Raw genomic sequence first — 23,102 nt, 5'->3', positions numbered from 1 at the left:
ACCCTTGCCAACGACCGACAACCTATTGTCAGTTTGTCACAACACGTCCCAAGGATCCACTCGTGGCGTTTGAAGTGGATTAGAAAGATTTTGGTATCAATGCTTTAAGCTGATGCTTCATTCAACTATATGACTAGTTAAGGTTCGATTGGTAGGTGTGTGTTGGTAAATATTAAGCAATGAATTACAAGATCAACAAATGGTAAATGATGAAAAGATGGTCACTCGAAAAAATGTTGCTAATTTCGACTGAAATTTTACAGGTAAAGATTATAAAACTAATGCCTACGAATCAAAATACTAACAAATAAGTAGGACTTGTCTTATATATATATATATATATCATAACAAATTATATGTGGGGGGTGCATGTATTCCCACTATAACATATTTGTATTGTTGATGCTGAAGATCAATAAAAGGCAAGCAAGTGTCATTTTCGTTCATAAGATTTGATTAATTAAATAACTTTAGTACAAAATTTTTTTATTTTTTTGGCAGCTAAATCCTTGAGGTTTCTGATACAAAGTTACCATTTCAGTGTTTTAACATTTCTAAATCTATTTTACTAACTCCGTTAAATTTCTACATTAAGTTAATGGTATTTCAGTCTTTTAATTGGGGGGGGGGGGCAACTAACAAAAAAAATCATAACGAACTTCGAGTTGACTTTTCTCAAAAAGTGCACATCAAGATAGCATAGATCGTTCTTACGTGGGAACAACTTTAATTAGTTAGACATGCATGGGTGACTGAATCATGCCAGAAAAGAATATATCAAAAGACACTAAATATTATCGTTCTTCACTTGACTAAAATTTCTTAAAAAAAGATGAAGAATTAAAACAAAACATGAAACATTTTATTCAAATTCCACAAGGGCACTCCAGTATATCAGAAAGCACATGTATATATATATATATATATGCTATGAAAAGTACATATAAGTATATAAAAACTATTATTCATATAACTTATTCGTAGTATGCCATCTTAACATCCATAGCTCTATAGTTTTCCTCCAAGGTATCATATTCACGGCACAATGTATCCTGCATGCAACGAGATTACAATAAGTTATGAATAATGCAAGTCGAACATTATAAACTCGGTTAAACTTTCATAATAAATAGTTCGATATCTTTGCGTTCCGAAATTTTATTGTACTTTTTTTAAAATGAACAACTTACTCCCACACTTCTTTCCAACTGGCCTCTTTTTGATGTTGCATCGCTTAGGGATTGTTATTGCGATCGCAGGCTTTATTCCTGCCTTAATAGCCAACGGTGAAAGCAATACCGCGCATAGACACTTAGGTGCGGTAGTGATTAACGCGTTAACTTTGGTACAACACATGGGCGGTACCTTAGCTTTAGCATTCCCGCCAGCACCCAAACAGGGGCTCAAGCTAAGGGCGGCTGAGCGAATGGGCGTTTTACCACATTCGCCAGCGGCATTAACATTTGTGATCAAGGTTCTTGTAGCCAACAAGTAAACAATCATCAAATGTGCAAAGAGAAAAGATGTCTTGAATGCCATTGGAGTGTATGTTGTTGGATTAGTTATAGAATTGTTGTTTTTTGGTTGAATATATAAAACAAAGGTTATTGGTGCACTTAAATAAGAGAATGAAAAGAGGTGTGAAAGGAGGATGTTAGTGGGGTAGGTGTGGGATTAATACGTGGAAGGTGTATGTGGTTGTGTTACATTTTATGTTATTATTTTAGCAAATGTCATGATTTTTTGTCATGTTGGTGGTGTATAACGTTTAGGTGACGCAATAAAATGCTCTTAATATTCTGGTGAAGTTAATTTATCATATGTAATATGTGCAAAAGAATATTACGGTTATGTATCTTAAAATTTATATTTGAACCACCATTATGCAGGGTACTTATATACTTCGTTTCCAAAAGTCGAGTTTATCCAAAAAAAATTCACGCTCATTAGTCTCGATACATGTAGTGGCGGGGGGTTTTCGTTAAGAGGAGAGTACTACTTACTGAGAAATATAGTGATTAGTTGAGAGTGGATTGAATGTTTGTGTTGGAATATTGGTGATCAAACAATTCAATTGAATATCCAAATTGATATGAATAAGAACAAGAATTGATATGCAAACAGAATAATATATGGAATAGATGATTTTGTCTAACACAACAAAGTTATCGATGGTGTGGGTATATAAACCCTACCAATCGACGCAACGTTTCATTAGAAACTGTTTTAATCTATTTACAATACTGACCCTAACCTATTTACAATGACACTTTTTAACCTAAACATACTTTAAACTAATAAATATAGACCCCTATAGTTTATAATATAACTAATATTTTGTTTAACTTTAATAGTTTGTTCTTGTTTAACATAAAGTTAAATACTTTTCAAGAGATGTCTTTGAGACTTCGAAGCATTTCATGTTTTTCATCATGAAGTTCCTTCGTGACATAATAATATGTGAGGCGATGGAGTTTTTTCCCAAAAGAGTGTTGGTGGAAAAAGTATTTACCAAAATAGTGTTAGTTGAGAAATATTTACTAAACTAGTGTTTTACTTAAATGCTAGCTTGTCACTCCTAATCTCATTAAATTACTTCAATAGATTAAATAGTTATTGACTTAATAATATTAAGTACCATACTAAAAATATATTTTATTTATTTATTTATTTACAATACAAAATATATATCAAATTGTGATTTATAAAATAACTCTTATCTTATCTTCATATTAAAGATAATCTTGACTGAAAGAATATTTATATTCATAAATCAGTATTATTTATTCCATTTTCATATACTTCTTTACATGCACTTGTAATTAAAAAACTAAATAAAAGTCTAAAACGAGTTATAAGTTATTAAATAAATAAAAACTATGAATTAAACCATATAAATTAATTACCATATAAATTTCCAGCCATTTTAGTTATTGACTTTTATTTATATGGTAAAAACAATAGATTAAATAGTTATTGACTTGATCATATTAATTACCATATAAATTTCCAGCCATTTTAGTTTCTTTTATTTAATGGTGATCAAACCATTTCTAGTAATTTATATATATTAAAAAAAGATTATTATATATAATACAATTAAAATTTTTTTTGTCGCTGTTCTTTCTTTATATTTAAAAAAAAGAAATTTTATTTATTTAAGTGGTTTATTATTTCATACAGTTCGATGTTTTTACCCATATAATTTTAACAACTAAAATAAAATTCTTAAATATGCTAACAGATTACTAAATCATTATAACTTTTTCAGTTTCTTAAATTTATTAGTATTTTTTAGATTGAACCTAAATTCTATATAAATAAGTCTAAGTAATTATGTTTAAACTACAATATACGATTCGAATTCTTCTTTTGGGCTTAACTAGGAAAAAAAAATCCTTTTTTTAACATAAACTTAACTGGTTAAATGGGTCCCCGTCAGGTTATAAATATAAACCCACGTGTATGAGCTTGATTTTAAACTAACAATCGGCTAATACTTAAACAAACCTGAAAAAATCATATAAAATTTATATCGTGTTAGAAATACATACTTCTAATAAGGTGTTCCCTTCTAATTATCAGGCTTTCAAATTTGATATCTAAATTGTCACTTGTGTCATCCATTGTTGTAGTTTGAATATCTGTCGAAGATGCAGTTACGCAAAAAAAATTAAAATATAATAAACTTAAATCTAAACTTTTATTGTACATGGTAATTGGATAAAAAAATTCTTTAATAACCATCACACAAGTAAAACTAGAACGTAATAATGGTTTAATTCATAGTTTTTATTTATTTAATAACTTATAACTCGTTTTAGACTTTTATTTAGTTTTTTAATTACAAGTGCATGTAAAGAAGTATATGAAAATGGAATAAATAATACTGATTTATGAATGTAAATATTCTTTCAGTCAAGATTATCTTTAATATGAAGATAAGATAAAAGTTATTTTATAAATCATAATTTGATATATATTTTGTATTGTAAATAAATAAATAAATAAAATATATTTTTAGTATGGTACTTAATATTATTAAGTCAATAACTATTTAATCTATTGAAGTAATTTAATGAGATTAGGAGTGACAAGCTAGCATTTAAGTAAAACACTAGTTTAGTAAATATTTCTCAACTAACACTATTTTTGTAAATACTTTTTCCACCAACACTCTTTTGGGAAAAAACTCTGAGGCGATGTTTAATAAGTTGGTCTATATACCTAACGGATACTATGTGTCAACCATTTATTGCGTGCAGGATTACCGTTGGCACCTTTACAAGTGCAAGGAGTTCCCTTTCGTAACCTGAACTTTCATACTCGGAAACTTTCTTTACTATTCTGGACTTTATAGTCCAAATATAATGAAAATGTTTAATCTGGAATGATATCTATAACTTTCATATTTATTTAGTTCACATGACAGACACTACTGTTTGACACGACGCAAGACCTTGAGCATTTATGCAAACTTTGGTTTGATATGTTTGTGTTGGTGGCCGGCTTCCGTTTTGAGTCGGACCTTGCCTGGTCTGGCCTTCCGGTCTACTGAATTACTAGGGATTATCCCATATTCATGAAAAATAAAATATAAAATATAGGTTTGAAAAGGAAAATGTACCCACTTAACAGTTAACACATAGGGTCGAGTTATTGATTTCCAATCATTTGATCTTCCATTCACCATATGACCTCCCCTTAAGTTAAGATGTGTGTCGGCCAAAAAGAAAATCTACACCCATCCTTATAAACTCTTCAACCACCACAATATAAAGCGATGTCAATCATTAAATTAAATGTTCTATTAGACAAATTTTTATTTTAAACGAAAATTTTATATAAAAAACAAAAAAAGCTAGCAGGAAACTAGCAAAAAAAAACCCAAAAAACAAACAACCAACAAAAGAAAAATAAGATAGACTAAAGACCATAATAAACCTTTAAGAAACTTAATAGGGAATACCTTAAAAAACCATCAAAACAAAGTGACTTTGTTAACTAAAACTCAATCTAGGGATTTATATATTTCTTCTTCTATAACCTTACAAACAAGATCTTCTAACTTCTATGCCCTCGAAATTCGTCCCAAATCACGAGCCAACTTAATCGTAGCTTCAATCTCCTTTGTGTTGTCACCTGACGTATGACACTCCTTAACAACACCCTGAAAATCATCAATCCATTCATCACTTACCACATTATCCCAGAGATGTTTTTCAACCGCACAATTATCAATAATCTCCTACACCGCCATAGGATACGGCTTTTAATTAATTTTGACTTTTTCAACCACCAATTTATTAAACTAATTAACAATCTAATATGCAATTGTTTTTTTATGAAAAGTATTATTTACTCGCCATTAATGTTTAATAAGAAAATAAGAAATTACTTCTTGCCAATATTTTCATAATCGGACCACAGCAACTGGAGATCCGGAGCCACACATCGCCATTTCGTGCCCGGGTGGATTTTGCTTCACGCGGTTTTAATTGGTTCTGGTTGATCGAACCAGGAAACGAAGTTCAATGGCAGAATTGGATTCTTAGCTCGAAACCTTTTTAATGAGTTCAAGGGTTTAGGAATAACGTTTTTTTTTCTTTTTGTATGAATTATGAAAAGGTTTTTTTTTCTCACTTTGTTCGACCTATTATATACTTTTAATCATTTTTAAATTAATTATAATTTATGACGTAATTTTAAGAATGAATTGATATGTTCAGTTCTTCAAAACAATGTTATTACCACATACAAAGTTTTATATAAGTAGCATAGTCTAAAAATAGACACTACTTCTTAAAAGCTACTTTTAGATCATAATTCGAGTTAGGGAATACTATTTTTGAAAATTGAAATTAAAATATAATACTTACATTGTGGCATAGTTTAAAGGCATTATGTTTTTTTTTTTAAATTTATCATACAGTAGAGCGGAAGCAACATACATCAGGAAGATTTGAAGATTGTAAAATTCAAGAGAATTTTTCTTTACTATTGGCGTAAATCAGAATTCTTATTACTGAAAATTGAGTCTTACAGTTGAGACACCACCAAAGACTGGTTGTGAGATAATCGAATGATATTGCTAGTGGAGACCATTCCGTGCATTGGGTCCTATAATTTTACTCGTAAGCCAAATTATGCATTTTAAAGTGTGGGCTTCTCATATCAAACTGTCCAGGTAAGAGTTGCTAACTCTTTGAACAGCTTCTCATAAGTTATCATCAGGGTCGGCTCAACAAATGTGGAGACCTAAATCGAAATAAGATTTTGTGACATTTTTATGACAATTGTTAAGTGAGACATTCGTCATTTTTGGTTTAATTTGTATTTGTTTTTGTACGATAAATCCGACCCGTTTTGTATCCCGAACCTTTCAGTAATATAAAAATGATGAATTTTATGTTACATATTTGTTTTATGGTTGTCGGATCTTAAAAACATCTTTTACAACCCTTAAAATGCCCCTAAAACGCTCAAAACGAACTTCATGGACTAAAACTGCTAAAGTTGAAAAATCAGATTTCCCTTTGTGACACTTAGCGCCGTGCTAAAGGGCTCTGCAGCACCAGTGACGATTTTTGTTGTTTTGTGTTTGTTTGACTCCTTTTTCTCCACTCATTTGCATGCAAACACTTGAATTAAACCCTATAATGACTCATTCAACTTACCTTATAAATACAAGCTTATTCCCTTCATTTTTCCCTACTCATTTAATCAAATCCCTCTCTCTCAATCTAAGATTTCTAAGGTTATTATTTAAGTTCTTGGCAGTTTGACTTTCTAAAGTCAAACTAACTTTAATCTTTCTTACATTCTAACTAACTTCTTAGTAATTAAAGCTTGTTGTTGCAACATATATATAATATATACCCCTTGTATACATAATTTCACAAACGGAGGGGGCGGACTCAAATTTTCGGCCAAAAACGGCTAAATTTACACTACATATAAACACTTTCTGACGAAAACGGGTAAATTTACACAACTACACAAAAAACCGGTAACTAACCTTCGTCAGTGATATAGATATATTATAATGGGTAATGAAACTCAAAGTAATGTATTGGTGTGGTCAGTGGTGGTAGCTTGGTTGTTACTAAAGTATAGGTCATGAGTTCAAAATTTGTAATAAGAAAAAAAAAAACTTAATGTCACATCCCGACCAAAGGAGGCGGAACATGCCGGGATGCGACAGATTGCCCATAAGCACATGACACTATTTAAAGCGACAATATTTAACAACTCATTTAATTTCACAACATCAAAATGTCACATAACAATATTCATAGATAATCATAACAAAAAATAGCAAATAATATATATTGTTCATTTTCACTAATATCCTAGCGGTCTTTGATAGCGTTTTCTCCAAGTCTCGAGTCAACCAAAAGTTAAACATGTAACATTGCATAAAATAAAGTTTATCAACACAAAGGTTAGTGAGCAATTCATAGTTTTGAACAAATATGTATATAATAGGAAATTCCACAACTTGTATACGAAACAATAAATAATAGAAATAATTTGGATAATGAAATCGTTTAATAAGAATACATTAACGACACCTTGCTATAAGGGGATGCCAAATAGACTAAGATTTATGAGAAACCGTTAATAAGAATACATTAACGACACCTTGCTATAAGGGGTTGCCAAATATACTAGGATTTATGAATCAACCAACCAAAAGCGGTAAACACATTAGCAATTAAGCATGTAAGCATAGAACACCAAATCGAGCATTTATTTAAGTAAAGTATACAATAAAGTTTGTGGTTTAAGACTCAAGTATAAAACATTTAGTTTGAATAAGTATGCAATATCACCCCCAAAATGAAAGATGGAAACAGGGTATGAAAGTACTCACGTTCAAGTATAAAACTTGATCGGAAAAAGACGAGAAATCGGACGAGCGGAGTTTAACGAGCAAAGCCTAAATAAAAGGAAAAGCCTTGAATTAGAAAGGTTGTTTTGTAAAAACTTTAAAATAAAGATAAGAAATGTAAGCATTTAAAGTTTAAGGTTTAAAAAGTAACTATTTAAGAAATTATAATAATACCCCTTAAAAATGTAAGTTTGCTCGAAACCGGGTTAAAGTATCTAACCTTAATATTTACTCAGCATATGTTAAGTAATAAGGTGGGTAAAAATGCAAGAATGCAGGTCCCTTTATAATAAAGATACTAAAACGGGTTTTAACGAGTGTTCGGGTTATTGGTTCGGGTCTTGATAATTGGTCAAACCCAAAGTCAACATTCCAAAATATTAAATGTTATGAGATAACTCATAAAAATCTAGTAAGACTTAACCAAGTATGTAGTTCTATTGCTTTAGAACTAACAACGTATGTTAAGCGAGTGTTCGGTTTTGTCGGTCCAACTTTGTTATAAGATCAAGTTGGATTTAACATTACAAGTACTTTCAAATCAATTTATAAAGTATTTTTAAATATTTATACAAGTCTTGATAGCTAAAAACACATTTGTGTGTCTTAAGCGAGTGAAAATCGGTTTAGTTCGGTTTGGTTCGGTTTCCATCTCACATATAGTTCATAGATGGTTTCCACATGCCCAATATCAAAGGACTTGTATGATAATTTATAAATGAAGATGCTTAAGTTTTACAACCAAAAAGTTAACAATAAAGTCTTTAAATGAAAGTTCGGTTTTCGGTTCGGATCTTGTTTTGGGTTAAAACCGAGGTTAGATTTCACAAACCCATAACCATAGAACTTATAAAAATGATTTTAGAAACTTAAATCTAACATAAAACATGTTTAAACAATTATTTAACAAAACTAGTAAACAAGTTCGGTTTACGGTTTGGAGCTATTTAAGGTTAAACTGAGGCTAGTCTCTTCAAACACATAACCATGAAACTTCATAAATATGATAAACAAACTAAATGAGAAGAAGTCAGTCATGATTAGTATGTATAAACAAGTTATATAATATATATATATATATATATATATATATATATATATATATATATATATATATATCAAGGACACGAAGTCCTTCATGTAGCCTTGCCTTACGAGGCCCGAAACATAACCAACCGGGGCCGGATAAGTAACCACCAAAGGTAACAAGGGGTGTATATTATATATGTTGTGCCATATGCTTCAAGTATTAATTTGGACTAAGTAAACTTCATAAAAATAATAAACTACATCAGTTTGACTTTGAAAGTCAAACTCGACATAAACATGAAAATAACCTTGAATGATTTTTGAATTTGAGTGAGGAAAGAGTTTATGAGCAGGGATTTATGAAGGAAAGGGTCTTGTATTTATATGAAATGCTTAAATGGGGTTAAACAAGTGATTTAGAGGGTAAAAACCGGATTTTGAATAATAACACAAACAAGAAAACACAACATGCAGGTTTTGGTCTGCTGTGCATCGCGATCCGCGACCCTAATGGGTCTCCCCCATTGCGTGGCGCGATGGAGTGGTGGCTGGATGATTTTTCAAGTTTCAAAAATGACAGTTTTGCCCCCGGAGTTCGTTTTAAGTGATTTTAACGCGTTTTAAGGACCGAAAATGATGTTTTCAAGACCCAACAATTATAAAACAATATTGTAACATAAAAACCATTATTTTGATTATATCATAAGTTTCGGTTTACAAAACAGGTCGGGTTACATGTTAAACGAATACAAAATCAAATACAATTGAAACCTGAATTTGACGAATGTCACAATTTTATAGGAAAAATCGGCTTGTGCAAGTATTGTGTCCAACATATTTGGCTTGCGCCCTCACAAATAATGGATCATATAACCTGGTATACTATTAATCATGTACGTTTGACCATCCTATTATGGGTGGAGGTGCTACTAAAGTTTAGTTCCGTTCCAAAATGGCATCATATATTTAGTAAGAAATGGGCCAAGAATTTGATCTCCATAAGATTGACACTCTATGTAAGCATGTGTCCTAAGAGAATAGTTTTGAGACAACACATCAGCAAAAATCTTGTATGAATTGAAGTTGCCCATCATAAAGAAATGATCCATCGATACACTAAATATTTGGATGATTTTGGAGCATCCTAGACCTAAGAGGAACTAGTCTGATCATCTGATTAAAGATCTTAACCCGAAAAATGAAAAACCGAAGATGCAATCCATAACCATGAGAGGCAAATCCACCTGTGGTAATTCCCGATGTAACGTTTGTAATATTTTAGGGATTTTATTCATGTTGACTATTTGAAACAATACTTTTTGTAATTATCTAATCATCTACATGAATGTGATTTTTAGTATTGTCCTCTAATCATTCGGTTGAAGGTTGTTTTGCATCCATTTGTTTGAATGTTGCGTCAATACTTGTTTGTGTAAGGTTAATATCTTGTTTTAAGTCCGTATTACATAAACTTGTTAATCAATTTGTGAATGACTTTCTATGACAATTGCGATTGATGGACTATCGCTGAATTTTTTTTGTTAGGATAATATTGAAAACCTAATTTATCAAACATTTGTGGCAGTTCCACTGTTAACGTGGTAATATCTGATTGATTACTTGCTTGAACCCATGTGTGACTATTTCATCATCATTTGCTTACAAATCCGATTTTAGTTGTGTATTACTTTTTCACTGCAATATGAGCTTGTCTTAGTTCAATTAATCATTAAATATTAAAGTAAAACACAAAACTAGTAATCTTTGTAACTAAGAATCAGTTAATTACAACCACTAACCATAGACTCTTCGTGGTTCGACATCGTACTTGCATTAACTAGTTTGAGGTTAATATGATACATAAATCTCTATCTATAATCAGTAGCTTCAACACAAATTATGCTCCTAACGTCCTAGAGTCTATACCACTACGTAAGTTCTTATTAATCATACGTTGATCACTTTTGCAGGCTTCATTGAGGTTTTAACTATATATCATTTAGTCAAGGTCTGGCAAGGGTATTATTGGTGCGGTCCTGAACTTATTTAGGGTTTACATGCTAAACAATACATTAATCAGTCATTCTTAACGATATAACTAGACACTAAATTTCGTAATTTAATCCAACATCTTTATAAATTTGTGTTGACAAAAACATAAATTTCAATTTTTTAGCACTCTAAATAATTATTATAACTTGGATTTTATTATTTTTATTTTTAATATAGAAAATATATATTAATCATTTTATATTAGACCAAACATACTCTGCCAAATTGTGTCGTTGTGGCTCCAAAACGCCCGGGGTACCCCCCCCCCCCCCCGGCTTTTTTCCTTCGGCGTTTTCGACAAAGCATTTTGTAAAAAATGCTAGGAAGACACGAATTTTGAGGATCTTGTGAGAGAGAGGGGGAGGAGAGAGAGGTGTTTTGGGGGCATTTGATCACTATACCCACTTTTTACCAAATGTTCAAAAGCTAACTAGACGCCTCATGACGTAAAATGTTCGAATGTGACTAGTTTTGATTACGCATGATCTTAGTTTAAGAGAAATTTTACCAAAAGTTGTTGTAAGAATTCAAAATAAACTACATACATTAAAAATAAAGTTTTTATAAATTTATTCTATTAACATTACTCTTATAATTGTGTAAAAAGTAAATATACCCTAACACATGATATGTTATGGAGGTGGGGGTATAACTCGGAAAGCCCGAATTACCCAAATCTTTTAATCACTTATATAACTTTCATCACAAACAATCATGTTTCAATCTCAAACTGGTTCCAGCTACCCAAATTCAAAAGAACAGAGGGCGACAATAGTGTGCTCGAGTTACCGAGGGTACATGCATGGGTTTACCCGAGACTACCATCACCCCTTACACAACTTTTATTTAAATATACCTTGAATTAGAGATGGCCAAAAAAACCGGTTGGTTTACCGGTTTAAACCGGAAACCGGTTTTTACGAAAACCGGTTTTTTAAAAACCGGTTTGACCGGTTAGAAACCGCCGGTTCGTCTTTCGGTTACAAGTTCTAGATCCAAAACCGGTTAACGAACCGGTTAATGGAAAAACCGGTTTTTTTATTAACCGGTTATGGAAAAACCGGTTAACCGGTTTATAAAAAAACCGGTTTATAACGGCTATATGACCGTTTTTTTTGTTTTTGGACCGTTTTTTTTTTTTTACCATTTTACCCCCATAAACATCTATATATAGTTTAGGTTGGGTATTGGTTAGATCACACTCGATTATACAACTCCAAACGCTCTAAACGTTTATTTCATACGCGATTATTTTGTTATCTCATGCTCAATTATACCACATTACCACTCCATACGCTCTTATTTCGTAGTCGTTTATTTCATACTCGAGTATACCACTCTTATTTCGTAGTCGATTATCATGGCCTCCCAAAGTGTTGCTTCATCCGTCAACATGGGTGCCTCGAACACGGGAGAAACGGTCGTTCGGGTCATCCCCACGAAACGAAACCATGATGTTTGGCAACATTTCGACCTATGCGAAATGTCTAACGGTAGCCAAAAAGCTCGATGCAAACATTGTTTGAAGTTTTATGGCAAAGATGCAAACTCCACTTTAAAAGCGCATGTACAAAGGCCCTTTTGCAAGGCTTTGAAGGACGAATCGGGAAGTAGTTCGCAGCCGGAGATGACGAATCAAGGAGCGGTGTTTACGTACGACGTTGAAGCGGTACGTCAACAGTTTTCAAACTTTGTGATTCAACAAACACTTCCTTTCAACCACTTCGACAACCCTCAATTCACTGAGATGATGCAAAACTATGTTCAACCACGCTACCAACACGTAAGTCGTTCGACCCTTAGAAGAGATTGTCTTAAAGCATGGAAAAACGCTAAATCCGAACTAATTTCATACTTTTCAAACTTACAAACTGGTGTAAACTTAACAACGGATGTGTGGTCGGTACCTCATGGTTCGCCCGACTCATACATTTGTGTGACGGCTCATTGGGTTGACCCCGAGTCGTGGCAAATGATGAAACGAACCGTTGCGTTTCAATTGTTTGATTACCCGCACACGGGTAGAAATATTTTTCAAATCTTGGATAAAGTCATTCGACAATACAAGATTGAACATAAAATCTTTTCAATTTCGTTTGATAACGCGTCCAACAATACGGCCGCGGTTGGCCATTTAAAATTAAAGTATAAACCTATTTGTGATTGAGCGTTTTTTCATAGCCGATGCATTGCACATATTATCAACTTGGCCATGCAAGATGGGTTAAACGTGATCGAAACGCAAAGAAGTTAGAGATTCAATGTTCTAATTATTATGTATTGAGTGAAAAAAAAGTTAGTGGTGTATATAGTTGGTTATTTCATTGTTTACTTAGTATGTATGTAATAAGGAGAATCGGATCGTTTAAGCTACTTTCAATATTCTCATTTGTTAGTGCACGGTTTTGCGTCTAAAGTCTTTGTATTTATCGTTAATGTTTTATTTATTACTTAATGTAATAATTAATGTTTATTATTAACTAGTTCGTTAATGTTAAGTCTAGTTCGCTAGGGATGTTAGCGAACTAAAACATTATAATGTATTCCCTCCTGATTCGTTTGGGGATGTTAACGAATCAGGGGATGGTTCGTTATGTTAATTTATGTAACGAAGGGGAAGCTGGTTCGCTAGGGGATGTTTGCGAACCAGATCCCCTTCAATATAGAGTGAATACCTGTTCACTTTAATGTAAGTCTTTGAAAAAGAGCTTTTGAGTGCTAATTAACCAATTGCTCTCTCTGAAGCTTCACCTTAACATTATTCATCTAATATATTGATAATATATACACGTACTTATAACACTGAATCGGTTAATTATGAGCGAGATCCTTAATAGTACTAATCGGATATTCATAGATCTGAGATTTGTTATTGTTCGTGATTATTGATACGGGGTCCAACAAGTGGTATCTGAGCCGTTGGTGCTCGTTTTACACTTGATTTGGTGTTTTAATTATTTCGTTATTGTTAGTTTTCGGTCGGTCCGTTTTGCCTTGTAGATACCGGTTTGTTTATACTGTGAAAAAATAATGGTCTTCATTAAGTACAAAATATAAAAAACAAATATTCGTATTTGAAACTGCGAAATTTAAAAAAAAAAAAAAACCGGTTAATAAAAAAACCGGTTAATAAAAAAAACCGGTTTATTAACCGGTTCTAACCGGTTAGACCGGGTAGGGTTTTGACAGCAAAAAACCGGTTATTAACCGGTCCGGTTATTAACCGAACCGGTTTTTTTTCAGGCCAAAAAAACCGGTCCGGTTAATAACCGAACCGGTTTTCTTAAAAAAACCGGTTTGTGCACCTCTACCTTGAATACACAATAGTAAGGAAATGAGAGTACAACAGGGGTTACACTTTACCCATATGGATATGGTGTGTGAAGTTGTACGTACTACAATGTCAATCTACGTTGCCTCATTATGATGTCTATGCTGACATGAATGCACCAACCCACATCTACTACACCTACTACTCTCCCATCACTAGCTACATCAGTCAAAATATAGATCAACACCTACGCCTATTTAATTAAATACCACCTACATGCCATATATATGTGTTTTAACCTTATTATTATATTTTTGATAACTATATTTTTGTGTTTTATAGAGTATGAACTTTTAACTTATTTTAACCTTATTTAATAATAAACATACCATACAAAACCAGTATATTTGCTATTCTTTCTTTTATTTCTAGAAATATTATATCAATAGTTGCGTCACACCAATAAACGTGTTTTATCGATTGCCAACTCAGATTCCAATTAAAATTTCAAAAAAATATGTATTTGTTAGTACAATAATATGTATATACAAGTTAAAGTATTATATAAAAGACATAAAAAATAGAGCAATAAACTATTATAAAATAATCGTTTAAAATAACGCATTACATATATATGTGTTATTTTCTCGATTACCATAGGTATAATGTTTTAAACTTTAAATGAATATATTGTATAGGTCACTAACTAATTGACTGAGTTTTAAAGTTATTTTGCGTCGCTCTCTCCCTCTCCGCGTAGTGGTGTGTGGCGCTGATACAAGGTGATATAGTACTATAGTAGTGGGTGACGCCCATTACATATGGTCTAAGAGAGCATTCATAATTCATAATGTTGGATGTTAATAAACCGCCACATTAAATTTTATTTTTTTCTTAAAAATCCTTATTTTCTTTCATAACACAAATCATCCATAAATCTCATTAAAAATTATTAAAACTAATAAATATATGTGTGTGCAAGTAGGGTGGCCTACCTCTTCGTCCGTCACAGTCTGTGGGCATGGAATTTGTGCCCACAACGCATGAAGTTTGTTGCATCCCTGTTTATGAGCTGCCTCCTAGGACATACTACACCCACAACATTTGCGTTGTGGGTGCTCTAATTTACGACTTACTAATACACTTTGCATACATATAAAAAATAAAAATAAAAATAAATAAATCCATCCAACTAGCTCCACTTGAGCATGTCAACCTTGTAAAAGGGCCTTCTCCCCACGGGCAATGGTTATATATATCACCAACTCATGCCCTTCCCACAAATTTGCCACCTCATCTACGGATCCCTTACCTGTGCGTTAAAAAAACATTCTTAAATATCATAAAATCCAAAATACTTTTTATTCTCAACAAAAAAGTTTGTTACTTCAATTTTGACATATTAAATTTTTTAAAATTATAAAGACACTAAAGTTCTACAAATCATTTCTTACATAATTTATGTAGTATAAATTTACTTACAGATTACACTAAAAAAATTACTGCTTTTCTTTAGTTCCAAATAGTCAAACTTTCAAATGTTACATCAATTTAATTAAATTATTATTTAAATCTAAGTTTTTATTTTTTACATAAAAAGATAAAAAAAAATGAAAGAAAATGGTATAGGTTGTACAAATAAGAAAAAGACGACTGAGCAAAAGCAGGACCATATATCAGGACCATATATCTTCTAACTTCTTCCTCTTTCCCTTCCTGTCTTGTTATTATCAACCTCTCTCTCTCTCTCTCTCTCTCTCTCTCTCTCTTATTTACATATACATACAAGTATACAATTACAATTAAAACTTTCTGTAGAAAGAGAGAGAGAGAGAGAAAGAAAGCAAGAACTCATTCTATGTTCACTCTGATTACCTATATTTGGTGTTTGTAACAACTAACAATCTACTTTTCTTTTTCTTTATATATAATTCACTGGCGCCGCCGCCGCCGGTGGTGGTGACACACACACACCTTATAAAATGCTTCCATGGCCATGAATTCACTGCAGCAGTCATTCACTCTCTCTCTTCTCATTGTTCTTCACTTTCTCTCTCTAACTTGTTATTGCTTACATCTTCCCAACATTCCGTCAACAACCACCAGCTTCCGGGTAATTATTATTATTATTATTATTATTTGTGAAATTTGGTTGTTGGTGCATGCATGAGTCAGTCTTAGATTTCAAATAGTAATGAATTTGGCCTCAAACTTTGGTTTTAATTCTTTTTATTTAGTTATTATTTAATTATTACACATTTGACTTAGAATTTGTTTTTTCATATGAGTCAATTTTGATGGCTTTAATCTCAAAATAATAAATTTGGGCTTAAAACTTTGGGTTAACTTTTTTTCTTAATTAGTTATTCATTAAATTTTACACATTTGACTTAAAAATCCATTTTTTATGGGTCATATTTAGGCTTAAGATAATAAATTGAATTTGAACATACGATAATAAATTGGATTTGAAACTTTGGGGTTAGTTGTAAGAATTTTGTGGGAACTTCTGGGATCCTGGTTAGATTTTAACAAGTGTATGTCACTAAGGGGGACGGGGCACTGCGTGATGGCTCTTAGCACACCGCCGCCAGTCCTTTTGTCAAGCGTGAGGGGGAGTGTTGCGTGATGGCCATCACGCAAGTGATGGGTGTTTATCGAGGAAATGTATCCTTTGGAAATGGGAGGGAGCCGTTGGGAGGTGTGTGATGAGAAATGAACACCACCCCTTGTAAAATCCATCACATGCATGTGATGGATTTGGGGTTGGTGACACATCAACATCGGTGGTGGTGTGTGATGAGAAATGAACCACCCCGGGTCCCCTAATAGCGTAGAACACTGTTTAGGATTCGAACTCGGGGAAGGTGCCCCTCACTAAGGCTGTTCAAAAAAAAAAGAAAAATAATTGTTAATGTTATTTAATTATTGTATCTAATATTTGATTTTTTGTTTTGGTTTGGTTCGTTTCGGTTTTTTCTTTTTTTCTTTTATGGTGGTAGCAAAACCTAAACTGATCTGAGAAATCGGCATTTTCTAGATTGAAAAGAAAGCCGAATAACTGGTTTTCTAGTTGGGTTTGGTTAGCTAGCTAGCTTACAATTTGGTTATTTTGGTTTTCTAGGTGGAATGCTACTTAATGTGTTTGGTTTTTTTGGTCGTTAGGGTTTATTATATGAAGAGAAAACAAGACTGGGTTCAACGCTACCGAGCTGCCACAACAAGTGTAACCTCTGCCACCCATGCATGGCCGTGCAGGTGCCGACAATGCCGGGTCACAACCGAGTGAAACCGGGTGAGGACCGAGTCAAGCTGACAGAGTATTACGAGCAACCGCCGGCAGAAGGTAGTAACAGGTACTCAAATTATAAACCACTTGGTTGGAAATGCAGATGTGGGGGGCACTTGTATAATCCTTGATTAATTAGTTGTTCGATTACCTAAATAATTAATTTTTATTTCAAGTTTAGTTGAAGTGATTGGAAGTACATATTTATTTTCTTTGTAATGTTACCTTCCATTTTGCATTTAGTTTATGTGAGAGATTTTTATTTTGATTTAACTGTTGGTTTACAATGAAATAAATGATAGGCGCCCATCTTTAGTGAATGTTGTATATTTCCCCTAAATTAATCACATTCTATACTTCCTTTACATGTGTGAATATTATTGAGCTAATACTATAAAGGGAGAAAACAACATCATCATCGTACTCAGTATATCCCATCAATAGCAAAGCTATGATAGGGTCCGAGGAGGGTAAGATGTAGACAGCTTTACCTCTACCCCATAGGGATAGAGAGGCTGCTTCCGGTGAGACCCCCGGCTCGATAGTAGTTTTGCATCAAGTCTTGGACATAAGACACATAACACTCAACCATCAGGACACCGGCCGATTGGTGCATGTACCATTGTCTTTCTGCTATCAACGCCATCACATGATGCCTGATTAACCTTCCGCCACTTTTAACGTTATTTTAACGAGATTAGTAAAATAACGTCAAAATTAGTGCAATTTCACTTTTGCCCACCTGAGGGTTCAAACATATATAATAAAGAGAGAAAACATAATATTATATAATTATATATCAAGAGAATTTAAAGAGTTATGTGTTAAAAATATCCTTCTTATAGTTTTTATTGAATGGACCTCATCCGTCACATCATTTCTCTAGTTTTAGTCACAAAGGTTGCATTCAATACGTTTAGCGTCATCCATTCTCAGTAAATATACCCCATTGATTTATTACTCCTCACCTATCAATTCATCATTAACTTTTGTTGAACTTTTATTTTGTCCTTTTCAAATTTACCAATACCAAATTTTTGTGTTGTGTTAAAATACTTCACAATCCATTATCCATCCTTGATTCCTTGGCCGTGCAGTACTTTTTTTCTTCTTTCTTTATTGTGTGTGTCAAAAAGTCTTAAAGATGTGAATTTTATAAATATGTGACATAATTTCTCTTTTTGGCCTCATGAAGTCTAAAAGTAGTAATTCTGTTTTAAATACATATCACCACTTGGAAAAACTTTTAAGTGATGGATGGTTGAATTATTTCAAAAGGTATTCAAAAGGCTATTTTCGTAAAACACCACCTCACCTCGTCTGGTTTTGCTCCCCATACACACACAAGAAAACAGCGCCTTAATTCCTTAAATAAATTGCTAGATCTCACCTTTTGTGCCACACGTGACAAATTGGCTGGGGCTGCCTTCACACAGCATTAAAAAAGTACGTATAACAATGCAGATTTAAAGGGCCCATTGGTTAATGTGAGTCCATTCTTCTTCGGTACTCCTTTGTAAGATTGTGTGGTGTGGTGGTGACGTGGTACATACACGTTGCTCCTATGACATGGTTCACGTGCATGAAGTTTCCACCGCGTGAATAGGTTTTGGAGGGTGGTAACGTACTCACATATTGTGCTAAACATTTTGTAAATTGTAAGAAATAGTAAATAATTAATAATAAATTTAATCATAAATAAGTAGTTTTTTTAATAAATAAGTTTATTTTAGGGAATATCTCGTAGAATAGTACAGTAATTTATTTTACTTAATAAATTAACTTTCTTAATATTAAACAATTTACTTAATGAGTTAATAATGACATCATGATTCTTGAATTGCTATTAGGAAAATCGTAAAATCCATGTTAGTCATCTAAACAGCTATACACAATGAGGTCGAACAACTTATCGGTCATGGGGATTATGCCAACTTTCATGAGATCTTCTTTTAAGCTCATTGATTGTGTGTCATGAACGGTCAATTCACGATAGAACTATCTATCAACAATGCTTCTTTACTAAGCATAATTATGATAATTTTAAGTTCAAACGATGATATATCGATGATTAATTAATTTGTGAATTGAACAAAGACTTCATGTGTAACTATTTATCAATCTCTTAGTTGTTTTCATATGACTTTAAGCCTCGAGGTTATATTGTGAACAATAATATGCGAATAACATATAAGGAATAACAACAATCAAGGAACTCAATCATCTGTATAATTAGAATGTGTATTTTAATTCAATATATTCAATTTCTTACCTAACCTAGAGGCTTGTATTACTCCAGGAATTACTCCTTCCATATTGTAAATTAGCCTTTATAAAGGCATGTAACCCTTTGTAATTGACATCAAGAATAATCATATTACAAAACCTTTTATATGGTAATCAGAGCACTATAGCTCCATTGAGCATCCGCGATCCAAACCACCTTCCCTTCATCTTTTTTTTTCTTTCCCTCACCTTTCTATCTCCCAATATGAACAACACCATAGTTGAAGTCACCACCCACACCCATTTTCCTACCAAGCTCACAACCAGTAACTTTCCATCTTGGAGGAAACAAGTCATGGCTACTCTAATTGGGCTTGATCTGGATCAATATGTCGATGGCATTACCGAACCACCACCCCGCATTCTTGAAGGTAAGCCAAATCCAGCCTATCGCCCCTGGTACCGACAAGACCAAATTCTTCTCGGAGCTCTCCTCGGAAGCTGCTCTGACACTATTCAACCAATCGTTTCCTCGGCTGAAACATCCCGTCAACTGTTTCAACGCTTGACCGAAAGCTATGCAAGTGATTCCAGATCTAGAATTATCTCGCTGAAATCAAGACTTGCCAGAACCACCAAGGGTACAAAAACAATGACCGAATTCCTCCATGAGATAAAAGCAATTGCTGATGACTTAGCCTTGGCGCAAGAACCAATTAAAGAAGAGGACCTAATAGTCCACATTCTCACCCAATTAGGTGACGATTACAAATATGTCTCTGTTGCTCTGCAATTTCGTGACAACCAGCTTACTTTCTCTGATGTGTTCAACAAGCTAGTGGACTACGAGCGATCGATATAAGAAACACAAACTCCAGCCGTAATTGCTACTGTGAATAACACGCAGAGACAAGGGGGGCGGTTTTCCTCACGGAATGGATATGATGGCCGAAATCATAACAAGCCCAATCATAATAGGCCTAAATTTCCGAATCACAACAGTGGGCCTCAAAACAATTCACGTGTTAACCGTAACTCTCTTTTTTGCCAATTTTGTAATATTCCAGGTCATGACATCAAAGATTGCAGGAAGTTAGCACGCCTTTTACAGGAAAACAACATTGCTATATCCTCGACACCATCAAACAATCCGGTGGTGAACTCATCGATGGCAAGCTCGTCAGTACCCACCCCACCATGGATGTTTGATAGTGGGGCATCTCATCATGTGACATCTGACCGATCATCCTTGCACACCCTATCAGAATATGGCGGGCCCGATGAGATTGTGTTAGGAAATGGTAAAAGTCTTCCCATTTCTCATACTTGTCACACATCTCTTCCTACCTCTTCTCGTTCTTTAAACTTACAAAATGTTTTTCTCGTTCCTCACTTACGTAATAATCTTATTTCTGTTGCTAAACTTTGTAAATCTAACCATGTTTCGGTGGAATTTTTTCCTTATCATTTTATTGTTAAGGATCTTCGCATGGGGGCGCATCTAATGCGGGGAGTGAACGTTAACGATGTCTACTATGCAGCAACCAACTCGCTTCGTCGTCTTTCCCAAATCAACTTTATCACCAGATCTAAAGAGTCGCTTCTCGCATGGCATCACAAGCTTGGACACCCATCAATCAAAGTCTTGAAATTTTTACTTAAGGATTTAGGACGTGATTACAATAAAATGTCCAATACTTTATTTCATTGTGATGCGTGCTCAATAAATAAAAGTCATAAATAACCTTTCGGTGAAAACTCTTTTAAAGTGTCTAAATCATTGGAACTCGTTTATTCAGATGTTTGGGGGCCCGTTCAAACCTCAAACGATGGATATACTTACTATGTCATTTTTGTTGACTTTTACTCAAAATACACATGGCTCTATCCAATGAAAAAAAAGTCGGATGTCTCCATTCTATTTCCACAGTTTAAAAAGTTGGTTGAAAAATTATTTAACACTCCACTCGTCTCACTTTTTTCCGACAATGGGGGTGAATATGTCGGTCTTATTCCATACCTTCAACAAAATGGAATATCTCATTTTACCACTCCCCCTCACACCCCGGAGCAAAATGGTGTCGCCGAAAGACGCCATAGACATATTGTTGAAACTGGTTTAACCCTCCTACATCATGCTAACTTACCAATCACCTTTTGGACTCATGCTTTTCAAACTGCGGTCCATCTCATAAATCGTCTTCCAACACAAATTCTTGACTTCAAATCACCTTTTTACCGGTTATACAATACAACGCCAAGTTACACAAAACTAAAACCTTTTGGTTGCTTGTGTTTCCCATGGCTACGTCCGTATGCCTCATCAAAACTTCACCCTCGATCCGTCAAATGCATCTTCCTCGGCTACTCCTCCTAAAAAGCCGCATATAAATGTTACGATCCCGTGTCTCACCGACTCTATTACTCTAGACACGTTGAATTTGTGGAACACATTTTTCCCCTCAAAATGGATAATATGTCCATTTCTCCCCTACCCACTGCCCATGACTTTATCTTCACATCAACTATGCAACCTACCCCACCTTCCATTACTCATACTCACAACCTTTCCACCCATGCATCCGTAAAACCTACGTCTCTCACAACTCTCATACAACCCCACCCAATACCTATTCCTCCACCCACATCCCCAATTAATACCAACAGACATCAACATCCAAACCTCACTTCTCTAATCACATCACAATCCATTTATACAAACTCTTCTGTCCCGCCTTCACCGAACACTTCCACTACTTCTAATAACTCTTCACCACATTCCCCTACTTCCTCTCCAACCCAACATACTACCATAACAACACCCGAAATAACACCGCCTACAACCCCCTCCACCGCTAACCCAACCGCTCGACCACAACGAACACGAAAACCAAATAAGAAATACTTTAACCAAAACCTCGTCAACACAACCACCCTCCACCCCCTACCTCCCACTCTTGAACCCACAACTCATTCTCAAGCTTCCAAAGATCCTAAATGGCGGCATGCTATGGATCTCGAGTTTAACGCCCTACTCAAAAATCAAACGTGGGACCTTGTGCCTTCCACCTCTCACACGCCAATTGGTTGCAAATGGGTCTTTCGGATCAAACGTAATCCTAATGGCTCCATTGACAAGTACAAGGCCCGTCTTGTGGCAAAAGGGTATCTCCAACAATATGGGAAAGATTACTTTGATACATTCAGCCCCATAACAAAACCCATCACCATCCGCACAATTCTTTAGGTAGCTCTTTCCAAAAATTGGCCGCTACGGCAACTCGATGTTAACAACGCATTCCTTCACGGCACCCTTCACGAGGATGTGTTTATGACTCAAC

The 23,102-nt window shown here is 34.0% G+C and overlaps 1 protein-coding gene and 1 long non-coding RNA gene across 2 annotated transcripts; one reads left to right on the top strand and one right to left on the bottom strand.

Moving 5' to 3' along the window:
- Window positions 1-900: 900 nt before the first annotated feature.
- Window positions 901-1,815, bottom strand: LOC143545553 (uncharacterized). Its single transcript, XM_077037424.1, has 2 exons — window positions 1,191-1,815; window positions 901-1,052 (listed from the first exon to the last, which is right to left on the bottom strand). Exons 1-2 carry the CDS (start codon window positions 1,537-1,539, stop codon window positions 1,036-1,038), a joined length of 366 nt encoding a protein of 121 aa, XP_076893539.1. The 5' UTR covers window positions 1,540-1,815; the 3' UTR covers window positions 901-1,035.
- Window positions 1,816-16,076: 14,261 nt separating this feature from the next.
- Window positions 16,077-17,801, top strand: LOC143545552 (uncharacterized). Its single transcript, XR_013137448.1, has 2 exons — window positions 16,077-16,359; window positions 17,412-17,801. It is a non-coding gene; the product is annotated as an uncharacterized LOC143545552 (long non-coding RNA).
- The last annotated feature ends 5,301 nt before the right edge of the window (window positions 17,802-23,102 follow it).

The sequence above is a fragment of the Bidens hawaiensis genome, unplaced genomic scaffold (genome assembly GCF_021521415.1).
Source record: "Bidens hawaiensis isolate Kalapana, Puna unplaced genomic scaffold, B.hawaiensis_p1.1 tig00013980_1, whole genome shotgun sequence".
NCBI lineage: Eukaryota > Viridiplantae > Streptophyta > Magnoliopsida > Asterales > Asteraceae > Bidens > Bidens hawaiensis.
The sequence above is the reverse complement of the archived record's forward strand: the minus strand, read 5'-3'. Positions and strand labels throughout refer to the sequence as shown.